Genomic DNA, 12033 nt, shown 5'->3' on the forward strand with positions numbered 1-12033 from the left:
CTTGCTCATAAATCTCTTTTATGAAAGCAAAATATAATTGTCCCCTAATAGTTAGAAAATGATAGGCATACTGACTTTGAACCAAATTCAGAACTTGTTGCTGAATGGCAGGAAGCTATCGATGTCTTTCAGACATTACTTTCTTCCAGCAAGAAATTGGCCCTTACTATATATAGTCTGTTGCGCTGCCAGCCTGTTACCATCAATATGTATCTTTTAAATTTTATTTTTAAAAATTGGATTTTTTTTCAACTTATTTCTGAAACTACGTGAAAGCATGTTTACTGAATATGTTTTCTTAGTAGACAAGCTTTCAATTTCTTTGTCTTGAATTTAGACTAGTAAATAACACTTTTTATTAATGCATTTTTAGCAATCATGTTTTCATTAGAGTTTGAATAAAAGGAAAACTAAAAAGCGTGGTTAGTAAACATGATTTCACGTAGTTTCAGAAATAAGTTGATAAGGCTCAGTTTTTTTGATAAATTTGAAAAGAAGCGTATTCATGGTGAGAAGCTCTAATGAGCCCTATTTTATTATTTTGCCTTTATTGAGGAGATAAAAAAGTATGACCATACTATAAGCATAGATTAGAGCAGCTTACAGTTGAAGTTATGGTGTGTAGGGCTGAGGATACCTGTAGATTGTGTTTAGAATGATGAAAGAAAGATCCAAGGGTTTCAAGAGCAGAAGGGGCTGAATTTGGCTAGTGTTTTTGAGTATTGGGTTGCTGGAATTTCAGATTAGCGGTGGCTGGAAATTCTGAATGGAAACTATCAACGGGTTTTGTGTTACATCAAAGGACAAAAGACAAGGTGAGGGTATGGGTTGATTTGGTTTTTTTTTGTTTGTGTGGTGTTTGGGCACTGAAAGTGGGGCTGTTGGATGTTGTGAATCGTAATCTGTATGCTTATTTTAAGTGCTTTCGTATTAGGGTTAGTGAAATGGGAAAGGGTTAGTACTTGTGAAATAGAGCTTTGTGGTTGAAAATGAAGCTTGTTAAGGTATGGATAGATTAAGAAAAGTACAAGAAAGTGAAAGAGAAAAAAGAAAAAGAAAAAGGAGAAGGAGAAGAAGATCCAAGAATCTTACCTCAAATGTTTTAGCTTTCACCCTAACAAGGATAGTGCTTCACCACGAACAAATATTGTCTCTTCTAGAACTTAATTTCATTGAATAGGAAGATTGCATCTTCATTTATGTGATCCATGAACACCTAAGAAACACCGACACTGACATGACATGACACTCATCGGACACTTCCCAACAACAAGTGAACACATGTTCAAACATGTCTTATTTTTAGAAAATTTCTAGATTCGGATATGCTTCTGACATTTGGGGAACACACGTGTCGATCTCTTAGACACACATGAAAGGCATTATAAGTTTAAATAAAATAACCTGGAATCCAATGGTAAAAGGGGACAACGTAAATTCATCATATGTACTTGAGGACTACATTGCTAATCCAAAAGATTTAAGAAACTTGTTCAGGCAATATTTCATATTTGAGTTCCCTTTAAATTCATTTTATGCGCCCTATTTATTGATCAATTCAATCAATCTCTTATAGGTGCTTGATAATCTTCCACATGATCTTATCTATTCAGAAAATCAAGTTTTGCCATGGATGGAAGTGTGGGTTGAAAAGCAACATGACAGGTACAGAAATGCATTTAAGTATTGTTGTATAGTATTAGTTTACTGCAACATATGTATCAATTTGTGTTAACAATGTGACATTCCTTTCTGTTGGACTCTCAATTGTTCTGTTCAAGAATTTGTATGGTACTAACAAACACTACTTTGAAACTCTCTCTCTCTCTCTCAAATACATGTGGAATATGGTTGCCTAGGTAGAACTAGAAACCAATGTGCTTCATTGATCTATCACTTGTTTTTGAGAGTGTTACTATGTGACTATTAATAAAGTGGTATTTATTAGAGAAAACTCTATGAGACTAGTGATTGAGCACAATTTTCCATCTTGAATTTTTCTTTAAACTAAAAGAACCATTTAATTAATCGTGTGTACCCTTTATCTTTAGCATATGGAGTGTAAGTGTCATATTTTGATGTGCAAGTGGTCAAAATGAAACTGAGCCAAACCACAGGGAGCAAAAAGTATTTTACCCTTTGTTTGACTAAATCAGCATCATTGGTTGTTACTTGTAACATAACTTACGAGCTAGAGACATAAGATGTTCATTTTTTTTTCCATTTCATTTTATTTTGGATGAGCAATAGACTGGGATGAAATTTTGTTCTGAAACTTGGATTTGGAATTAAGTACGAATTTCCGAATTTCAGAAAGTATGTTGTCGAATGACAATATTAGCTCCTTTTCTAATCAGTTGATGGAGTCTGTCTTGCCAGAAATCCGTTGCATTTTAAAGAGTCCTTTCAGAAACAAATTCAAATTCAAACACTCTGGTTTTGCCAATCCAAAAGCCAAATTAATTTCTGTAATTGTTTTATCTACACCACATTGGAAATTTGTAATTGAATCTCTTTTTGCATGTCTTCAAGCATGGCAATGTTAGCTGTGGGACCATTAAATTTGTACATAAATAATACTCACTAGGTGAGGATTATGCTTATTAATAGGTCAGAACTCGCTGAGTTGTATAAGCCATTACAAGATCCACTAATTATAAGTTGTATGGAGATCTTGGATTTGGACAAGGATCTTACAACTCGAGGAGGCAGGACAACTTCTACAGCAAGAAATATTTGGGCTAAAATTTTTCCAAAGCCTCGAAGATGTTGGCTACCAACTGGTTGCTTGGTAAAACATTGAGATGTGATGTTGAAATATTTCCTTTTGTTCTAATTCAAGTTTACTTATTGCAAAATTCACTTCCTCAAACATTCAGAAACTTCTAGAAGTTTTACATGGAGCCCTGCCAAAGATGTCTTTGATTGCATCAGATTTCAGTTTCCTTCCTGATGTGAAAGTACCAGGTGAAAGAGCTCCATTGGTTTCAACCAAGGTACATTCTTTCCATGTCTTTGAGTAATTTTGGCGTACTGCCTCATTTTTTTTTATTATTATTTTTAAAATTTTGAATGCTTGCCCCAAATATTCTGACAAGTGTCCTGCATGGTGAATGCAACAGTGTAATTCAATTAGGACTTAATGCTGTCACATTAATATGAAAACATGTAAGATGCTGCTCTGTAATGAATAGAAGGGTATAGTGTTCAAGTTTGTGCCCTTTATGTGCCCCTGTGACCTTTTGATTGCTAGGTTGTAATTGATAAACTGGTAATGAAGTCATCCAAATCATCTCATTTGACCATTGACGATTTGCTTAGTTTATCATTTCTAAATTGTAGACAAGCTTGTCAAATATGATTAACAGTCTGACAAGTTCTTGTGCCGTTGTTTAACTTTTTTCTCTACAGAAAGATGGCAGCAGTTCAGATTTCAACAGTTATCTAAATGCAAAGGTACAACTCTATCTCCTCTGTCTGTGTGTGTGTGTGTGTGTGAGAGAGAGAGAGAGAGAGAGAGAGAGAGAGAGAGAGAGAGATGTACTGAATACTTAAGGTTTTCATTTTGCAACTAGCTATTAGTTTTGTTCTAACTTTGCTATTAGTTTCTGACAAGTTCAAAACTCCACTAGCTGTTAGTTTTGTTCTAACTTTGCCCATTCTCATTGAGATACTTAAAATGCACGTTCTTCCTAGCATATCAATATCACTTATGGCTTTGTTTCCAGCTTTTTTATTGGTTTAATCAACTACAAAAATTAAATAAAAGGGTATATCATGGTTCAAATTATCACTTGAGTATGCCATTTTCATACTCTAATCATAGTAGTAGAAAAATCCATCAAGACATTCCACATGTGGTCCATTTCATGCGAAAAATTCCTATAATATCAATGTTCAAAATTTATGTAATTGCGTTTGAAACATTCAATAACTACAAGTTTTGTTGCACCTTGAAAACCGAAACTGAGCCATCATATTTCGTTAAAATTATTCATTCAACCATTTTTCTCAACTGTGTGGTAAATTCTAAGATGGAAATTGAGAAAGTTCTATGACAACTTTGTAATTTAAATGTAAAAAATATTAAACCTGCATGGAATCAGAATTAAAAAAATAGGATTATAGATAATTGTATTAACAATGCAAAAGTAGGACTGATAGATACATTTTCCTAATTTCCATTGCAGGGTGATGCTGATATCTTTTTCCCAACAGACTTTTGGCTTTTGGAACGTATTGATCATTACTGCTCTGGGTGGCTGAAGCTACAAAAAGATAAATCATCCAACAAAGGGAAAAAAAGGCGGACTATTATGGTAATTTCTGACTGTATTCCCATTGTGAGAAATAGAAGAATGTCGTGTAAAAGAATCCATTCAAGCTAAAATGAATGTGTAGTAAGACTAGAATAGAATTAGAAATGATTGCATTTGTGAATTGGTAGTAGTATCAACTGAAGATAAGTTGGTAGAAAACAAATTAAGATGGTTCGGTCATATATGATAATAATTGGTAAATACAATGGTAAAGAAGAAGAGTAGTATGATCACGGTAAATGGAACCCGTTAGGAGTGAGGGTGTTGTAGTAAACACATGAATTTATTTAATTTGAAGCACATAATCCTTGACAATGTGGAATAGCAAAAACGGATTCATGTAACTGACCCTAATTGATTGCGACACAAGGCTTGGTTTGGTTTGGTTATGAAATCATTTATGTGGTTATCATATGGTCACTAAAAGCATCTACTGATGCTTCAAGATGAGTTTGTGTTCTTATCATCTTTAGATTGTGTAATGTTGGTATGATATATGTAGTGCATGAGAATAATGAGATGTGCATTGAGGAAAGGGAAACTGAGATTTTCTTATATATTCTTGAAATTATTGTGTATCTACTCCATGATACCGAAAACTGCTTCACTTCTATATTGTTCTCAATTTTAAGGATACATTCTTTTGTTCTTTTATTAAATTCAATATTCAGTTTTTAGCCTTTTATGCTGATGTTTCACATTGGTTGCAGCTTGATACATCCTCATTCATGGAAGAGTTTGGTCTGCCCTCAAAAACAAGAACCAAAGATGGATACAACCCTCTTCTGGATGACTTCAAGAACACTAAAATTTATCTGAGTGTTCCAACACATAATACCAAGTAGACAGCCAACATATATGAAGTTGTTAATCGCCACAAAACTTCATTATGGTGGAAGCATGTTTGCCCGATAATTTCTAGATCATTTGAGCAGCGGTGTAGCTTGGAAGATATGAAGAGAAATGGGACATAAAGAGTTAAATTTGGTTGCAGGCATCAGCATTTTTGATTGTGTCTTATTTTTTGGGATACATAATATTTGGACACCAAATGTTGTCCTGCTATGATTTGTGTTGCTCATTTTTTGTGTACAATAATCACAGTGGCGAACAGGTAGATCAAAGAGTGATGATTCATTTTTGTATAATCAAATTGTAATGAGAAACATAACGTGGGCATTGGGATTGGCAGAGTAGAGGGTGCTCAATAACTATTTCAAAATATTGATGATATTTATTTTTAGCCCTCAAAGAAATGTTTTGCATTTTTTTTTGCTTTCAGTCTTCAACCTCAGTTCTTGTAGCATAGTTGTTACGGTAGTTCTGTACTTTATTGATCATTAACATGCGAATGCCCATATGCGGGTTCAACAAAGCTTCAATCAAACACAACAATCGACACCAAGAGGAATTGAGAGCTTTTGTGGACACCTTATTTATACACTTGTGAGCTTTTCTGTTGTAATAATCATAAAAACAATCTGGTCAAAAAAATAATCATAAAAATACTTTATTTATTCCAGATGTGTAAATGGTCAGGGGAAAAAAGTTTGGGGGAAAATGTTGTTGAGCACTCCTGTATAATCAAGAGCAGTGAGCTTCATGTTGCATTATTTTTTTTGATTATATTTATCTGACAAGGCCATTCCAGCACAACTTTTTCTTTTTCTTAACATCAAACACATTTATTGTCCATGGAAGGGGAAGAGGGTTCTCATCTAGGATAAAGCGAGGTGTACAATCAGAGCCTAACAAAATGGTATACTATGCATTGTGGCATGAAGTAAAGGGAGAAGGGATTCCATCATACAGACATCACACTTCTTATGCAGTATCTAAAACTGCCAGCGAATGCATGCCAAACAAGGCAGATTGAACCGTTGGGTTATATTTCTAACTTGCCATCAACATCCAGCAGTGTTTTCGAAGCACCTAACAGCTCCTTGTCAATTTAGATGGATCACCACCATTTGAGAAAGAGAGAGAGAGAGAGAGAGAGAGAGCTTCCAGCCACCCATCAAGTAGATGGCATCAAGTTTTGATATAGGTGAAGCATATCAAAGACCACGAAGGTTGAGAGAAAATCTACTAACAAGTGGAAATATAGAATAAAGCACAATATTTGATAACACACAAGGTGATCTTACTTGAAAAACAAGGTCAAAGATGCATTCCATGATGTCTTCTGAAGTAATAATACCACAATAAAAAATGAACCACTCAAAAGTAAACATAAATCAAAATGAAAAGAGTTTTTACTAGGAATACTATTCTCCCACAAAATTGTCACTTTAGAAAACCAGTAATATCACTACGTTCAGTACTTGATAGAAGAAATGATGTCAAGCTGGGAACCAAGCTTCTCCTCAGCAATCTTCTCAGCTTTAACCCTCAGTTTTGTCAACTGCTTCTTCCTCTCATATGTCACCTGTGATTTCTCCTTCCTCTTCTTCTCAAGTTCCTGGAGTGAAGGAACAAAGTAAGAAACAAATAGGACATCATCCATATGGAGGTCAACATCATAAATATGTAGGCTTTCTTTGAGTTCAGCTAACCATTTAATGGTCCAAGATTGAAGGGTAATCCACCAAGGTTCATGTACATAAAGATGCATACAGAAGAAGAATACTAACAAAAGAATGCAATAGAAATATTTGTACACAGCTCAAAAAACAGAAAGAAAAACATAAAGCTTTATTCCATTGTGATAGATGTACCACCCACGGAAAATTTGTCAAGTGCACAAATCAGTGACTTCTTCTGAAAACGAAGCTCAAGAAGGATCATTCCACTACTTTCATCATTAAAGTACTGCTAAATTAAATTTAGCTGTCTACTCTTTGGTATTACTTCACAGGATTTCAAAAAGGTTAAAGTAAATCTCACGTTTTTCAAGTAGCATTTTAACAAGTTATCCTAGAAGTTACTTCAGCTCACCAGGTATCATAACAGCACAAATAACACCCACAACCACACATGAATGAAAAACAAAATCACAAATCTTACCCGAATAGTATCATAATGGTTCCATCCAACCTCTGAAGAAAGCCTGCCCAACAAGCAGTACTTGTGTCCAGCTTGAAGCCTCAAAACCCTGATTTTGAAATAACCCACAAGTAAAAAGAATATAAACAACCAAATTCATTATAAAGATGCAACATAGTTATACAATCAAAACTCACTTGAGAGCATCAGGGATAACCATCCTCTTCATCTTGTCATATGGTGGTGGAATTCCCTCATAAGCCTTCAAACGACCAAGTGCAGCTGCTCCGCGCTTAGTCTTGTGAGGAATCATCCTACCAAACAATTACCAATGCGGTCAAACAAATCTGAATTTTGCAATGAGGTGTACTAGAAAAGCTTTTAAGCGATGCCTATATCTAAAGCACTCTCTTGTTCCCCATTAAAAAACAGATGGGTTTTACGGACTTCATAATTCAAACAACCATAGAATCCATCACACAAGGAAATAAACCAAAACACTATTTTTCTGACTAGAGAAACCATTTTTAAACATCATAATCCATTTCCAAGATTATCAAGACAAACAAATTACCAATTGTCATAAAAAAGAAGCCCATCTCTAAGCAAGACTAACACACTTCAAACAAAGTTCCTCTTATTTCTTAAAAAAACACCAAAATAAATCACCTTATTTACTTAAAGAGAAAATGAATATGCTAAAATAAACACATTTCAAATGCCATAAAAACACAGGAATCAACATATAATTATAGGATAAAAACACAAAATCAAGCATGTTAGATAAATTAAAGATCCAGGGTATCTGGGCAACGCTAAAGATGTATATAAATTTGGAAAAAAAGGAGGGTTCTTTATTGAAGAGTGAATATGATATACCCACGAATAGTGCGCCAGAGTATCTTAGCTGGGGCTCGGAAGTGGATGGGGCCATGAGAGGGCTTCGTGTTCATGCGCTTGCGGAGGAAGCGGAGGTACTTCATCTTCTGGCGGACAAGTCCTCCGGAGAGGCATATCTCCTCGCACCTCACAACCACCACTTTCTGGCCATTCAAGAGTTCTTTCGCCAGAATCGAAGCCAGCCTCCCCAGCATGTGGTGCCGAGCGTCCACCACCACCCTCCTTGCGCAGATCCCAGACCCTGACACCATTCTTCTTCTTCTTCTCCTCCTCCTCCTCCTCTCTCTGTCTACCCTCTGCGGCGGCCGCTCTGCTGGTGTTTTGCGTTTGGGAAAATGGAGAACAAAGGCAGCTAGGGTTTTTGAGGAGAAGTATATATAGGTAGGGTGTGATGTATGGGGTGTTTTAATCTTGTTTGTGTAAAGTCAAATGAGCTTTCTATAAGCATCGGACGGTGGAGAAGCTCCGCCTTTGATGAAGTTTTACAATTAAGCCCTCGTTTGGCGAGACTTTTTTTGTGATTGGGGTTAATTTAATTTTAGTGAAAAATAATAATTTAATTTTTGGTGAGAACTCTTATTGGATCATTTTTGTGTACAGGACATGAAATAAATTAATATTGTTAAAATTTCTTAGAATTAAAAAATAAGATGAAAAGACAAGCATGCCTTTATATATATATATATATATGAACAATAGCAAGCAATTGAACTGTTTGTTTCTCTTATTCTTTTTCTTCGTTTGAAAATTATTGAAGTTTAAAAACCATCATTCGAAAACTGTCAGTTGAAACAAATATTAAAGCATAATGAGAGATTTTTTAGTGTCATTGTCAAATGTTTCGAAGTTATCGAATGATTTCATCATCTTTTACCCGTCATTACTTCGGAATCAACCATCACAAGTTCGAGAAACATTTTTTTTTTTTACATCTCTCTCTCTCTCTCCACTATATCCATCGTCAATGTTTGTTCATCGCCTCTACCATCTCTATCATCGGTTGACATCACTCATCCTCGCCGTTGGCCCGTGACTATCATTTTTACCATCAATCGTCACTATCTCAGATTTGATGTCAACGAACTCATGTTTAAGATCAATAACTTCAGATTTGAGATAAAATGACCTCATATATGTCAAAAAAATGATAAATTGAGATATTACAATAAAAAATCGAGAGTTTTTTTTGTTTGTTTATTTGTTTATGTATCTAAAGTAAAATTTGACTATAATTCATTTGTCTAATATGTACTTTGTTTTCTTAACCGTAAAATTTTACTTTGGTTAACGAAAATAAACCTTGATTGTTGATTTGCTTAACAACAACAAAAAAAATTATTTTGAATCATAATAAAATTTATTTTGATTCAAAATAAAATTTTACTTTGAATGAAGTTGCGATTTTGCCTTACTTGATAATAGCAGAAAATTTTTACTGTCTACGTCAATTTTGACTGTATTTTGTTTTATTTTTTTAAAGAATTTCATAGTAACGTGGACCTTATTTGATAAATTTTAAAATATTCTAAAAATACTAGTAATTTTATTAAAAACAGACATCTAGATCAAAAGTTATATAATTTTTAAAGTTTAAAAATAAAAAGGGCACATATGTTGGTACATGCTGGATATGTTTTACAATAAAACTCATACTAAACCTATATTGTTTTTGACAATAACATTTTATTGTCTTTCAAAGTAAAATTTTACTCTACTTCAAAATCTTCATTTCTACTGAACAAGGTCTATTACAAATTCTTCTACATGAAACTAATCAAGAACATTAAAAAAAACATATTGAAGTGTCAAATTGAATTACAAAGCAACTTAGTGAATTGGATAGACAACAATTCAACAACACAATAAAAATGGACTGATATTGCAAAAGCACTACATTATTTTCATACTTTTATTACAAAATAATAACGTCTTTCATGACAATGTCTCTCTACAAATCTTCCTGTTATAAACGTACGTTTTGAATCTACCACATTATATTCATCTTGTGTTCTCACCCTTACATGAAATCGTATTCTTTATTGGCCTATCGGATAGTTTCTTACAAATTAAATGAAAGACAACAAGATTATCCACAACTATTCGTAATTTTTGTATCGACAATACCAATTGTAAGAGGAAATTTTTTTGAAAGAGAGAATATTTTACAATTAGTAAGTATAATATACAAAAGGCTAAAAAAGTAAAACAGTAAATTGTTAGTATAATTAAAAGTAAAAGTTTACTCTGAAAATAAGTAAAATATTACTCTGAAATTAAGTAAAATTTTATTTTGTAAGACACAAACAAAAGTATCTACCTTGATCCACATCCTTCATTGTAGTTGATAATAATGTGCCCTTTGATTTGCTATTCACGAAAGTACCATCAATAAACAATAGAAATCAGTTAAATATTTCAATGTGTAGTGTGACACAACCTTGAATACAATGGTACAATCACTATACTTGCATAAAAACATAAGAGGTGAAACCATTTTTCAAATTTGCAATCAGTTGATAGTAAAAATTTATTGTCAATCAAAGTAAAATTTTACTATCACTATGAGTCTAAAAACAAATCACAAAAGCACACAGTATTAGAGTAATATTTTATTGTCATTCTATCAAACAAAAACAAAACACATAATACCAAAGTAAAATTTTACTCTCATTGTATCAAACAAAAATAGTGCACGTAAAACCAAAGTAAAATTTTACTCCCACACAAAAACAGAGCACATAGTACTAGAGTGAAATTTTACTCTCTTTCTATCAAACAAAAACATAGCACATAGTACTTGAGTAAAATTGTATTGTCATTCTATCAAACAAAATCAGATCATACACAATAAAAATAAATAAATAAAAAAAAAACTAATATTAACAAATCAACATACCTGATTAAACTCGAACAATAATTAAACACGTGATTGAAACAAAATTTCTAAAACTCGATCAACACTCTAAATCTTGATATAACTCTCAAAACCTGATACAAATTTGTACAGATTTGAAATATAAGCTCTCGTTAATATAGACTTCAAGATTGCCGGATAACATGTGATCAAAACAAATTAAGTGAGATCATCGGCAGCGAATCGTCTATTGTTGACAGACGGTGAAATCGTCGGTAGTAAAATCTTCAGATTTTAAGATTGTCTTCATTGATTTCAGATCGTCTTCACTGATTAGATTTTCAAATATATGAAATCAGTGTATATATCAATCAAATTTTCAAATATATGATATATATATATATATATATATGAAAGGGCAATATTGTCCAGAAAAAAAAAAGAAAAATTTATGTTGTGTCCTTGTTGAGTTACACGCTACTTTCTCAAGGACTTTAAATTAGTTAAGCTATCATTTATCCTAAAAAAAAGTCCAAAAAAGGGGGGTTACACAAAAAATCCCAAAAATAAAAAGGACAAAACACCAATAAATCCCAAATTTTAATTTGTTAAACCATTTAGTCCTGTCTTTTATTTTGTAGACTAATAAGTCATATTTGAATGTTAAAAACTCACTATAAGCCTTTTTTAGATTTCCTTCATTTCCGAACATCAGACACATCATCAAAACACCATCAAACGTCATCAAACATCAGCAACGTTCTGTTTATATTTTTTTATCAAATCAAACATCACAACGTCATCAAACATTAGTAACGTTCTGTTCATATTTTTTTATCAAAACAAACATCACAATGTCATCAAATATCAGTAACGTTCTGTTCATATGTTTTTATCAAAACAAACATCATCAACATCATCAAACATCAGCAACGTTCCGGTCATATGTTTTCATCAAACATCACAACGTTATCA

General features: G+C 33.2%; 2 protein-coding genes across 4 annotated transcripts in view; one reads left to right on the plus strand and one right to left on the minus strand.

The window, feature by feature from the left end:
• Nucleotides 1-5575, plus strand: part of LOC114295081 (NADH dehydrogenase ubiquinone complex I, assembly factor-like protein (DUF185)) — a 19933-nt gene extending 14358 nt beyond the window's left edge. For 2 of the 3 annotated variants that reach the window (XM_028239277.2, XM_028239279.2), the window contains exons 9-14: nucleotides 1577-1665; nucleotides 2611-2791; nucleotides 2880-2996; nucleotides 3412-3456; nucleotides 4191-4319; nucleotides 5030-5575. In XM_028239277.2, the coding sequence (XP_028095078.1) occupies nucleotides 1577-1665; nucleotides 2611-2791; nucleotides 2880-2996; nucleotides 3412-3456; nucleotides 4191-4319; nucleotides 5030-5164 (696 nt within the window). In that variant the 3' untranslated portion in view covers nucleotides 5165-5575. The remainder of the gene's footprint in view (nucleotides 1-1576; nucleotides 1666-2610; nucleotides 2792-2879; nucleotides 2997-3411; nucleotides 3457-4190; nucleotides 4320-5029) is intronic. The other variant, XM_028239278.2, reaches the window with a different exon arrangement.
• An 865-nt stretch (nucleotides 5576-6440) lies between these two features.
• On the minus strand, nucleotides 6441-8612 carry LOC114295083 (large ribosomal subunit protein uL13y). Its single transcript, XM_028239280.2, has 4 exons — nucleotides 8184-8612; nucleotides 7502-7618; nucleotides 7326-7413; nucleotides 6441-6780 (listed from the first exon to the last, which is right to left on the minus strand). Exons 1-4 carry the CDS (start codon nucleotides 8453-8455, stop codon nucleotides 6637-6639), a joined length of 621 nt encoding a protein of 206 aa, XP_028095081.1. The 5' UTR covers nucleotides 8456-8612; the 3' UTR covers nucleotides 6441-6636.
• Between the last annotated feature and the right edge of the window lie 3421 nt (nucleotides 8613-12033).

The sequence above is a fragment of the Camellia sinensis genome, chromosome 6, assembly GCF_055761805.1.
Source record: "Camellia sinensis isolate YWXY chromosome 6, ASM5576180v1, whole genome shotgun sequence".
Classification (NCBI taxonomy): Eukaryota; Viridiplantae; Streptophyta; class Magnoliopsida; order Ericales; family Theaceae; genus Camellia; species Camellia sinensis.

Coding starts and splice junctions, on each gene's coding strand:
- LOC114295083 (XM_028239280.2), bottom strand. CDS start 8,455: ATGGTGTCAGGGTCTGGGATCTGCGCAAGGAGGGTGGTGGTGGACGCT. Junction 7,619..8,183: donor CTCTGGCGCACTATTCGTGG/GTATATCATATT, acceptor ATTGTTTGGTAG/GATGATTCCTCACAAGACTA. Junction 6,781..7,325: donor ACCATTATGATACTATTCGG/GTAAGATTTGTG, acceptor CCTTCACTCCAG/GAACTTGAGAAGAAGAGGAA.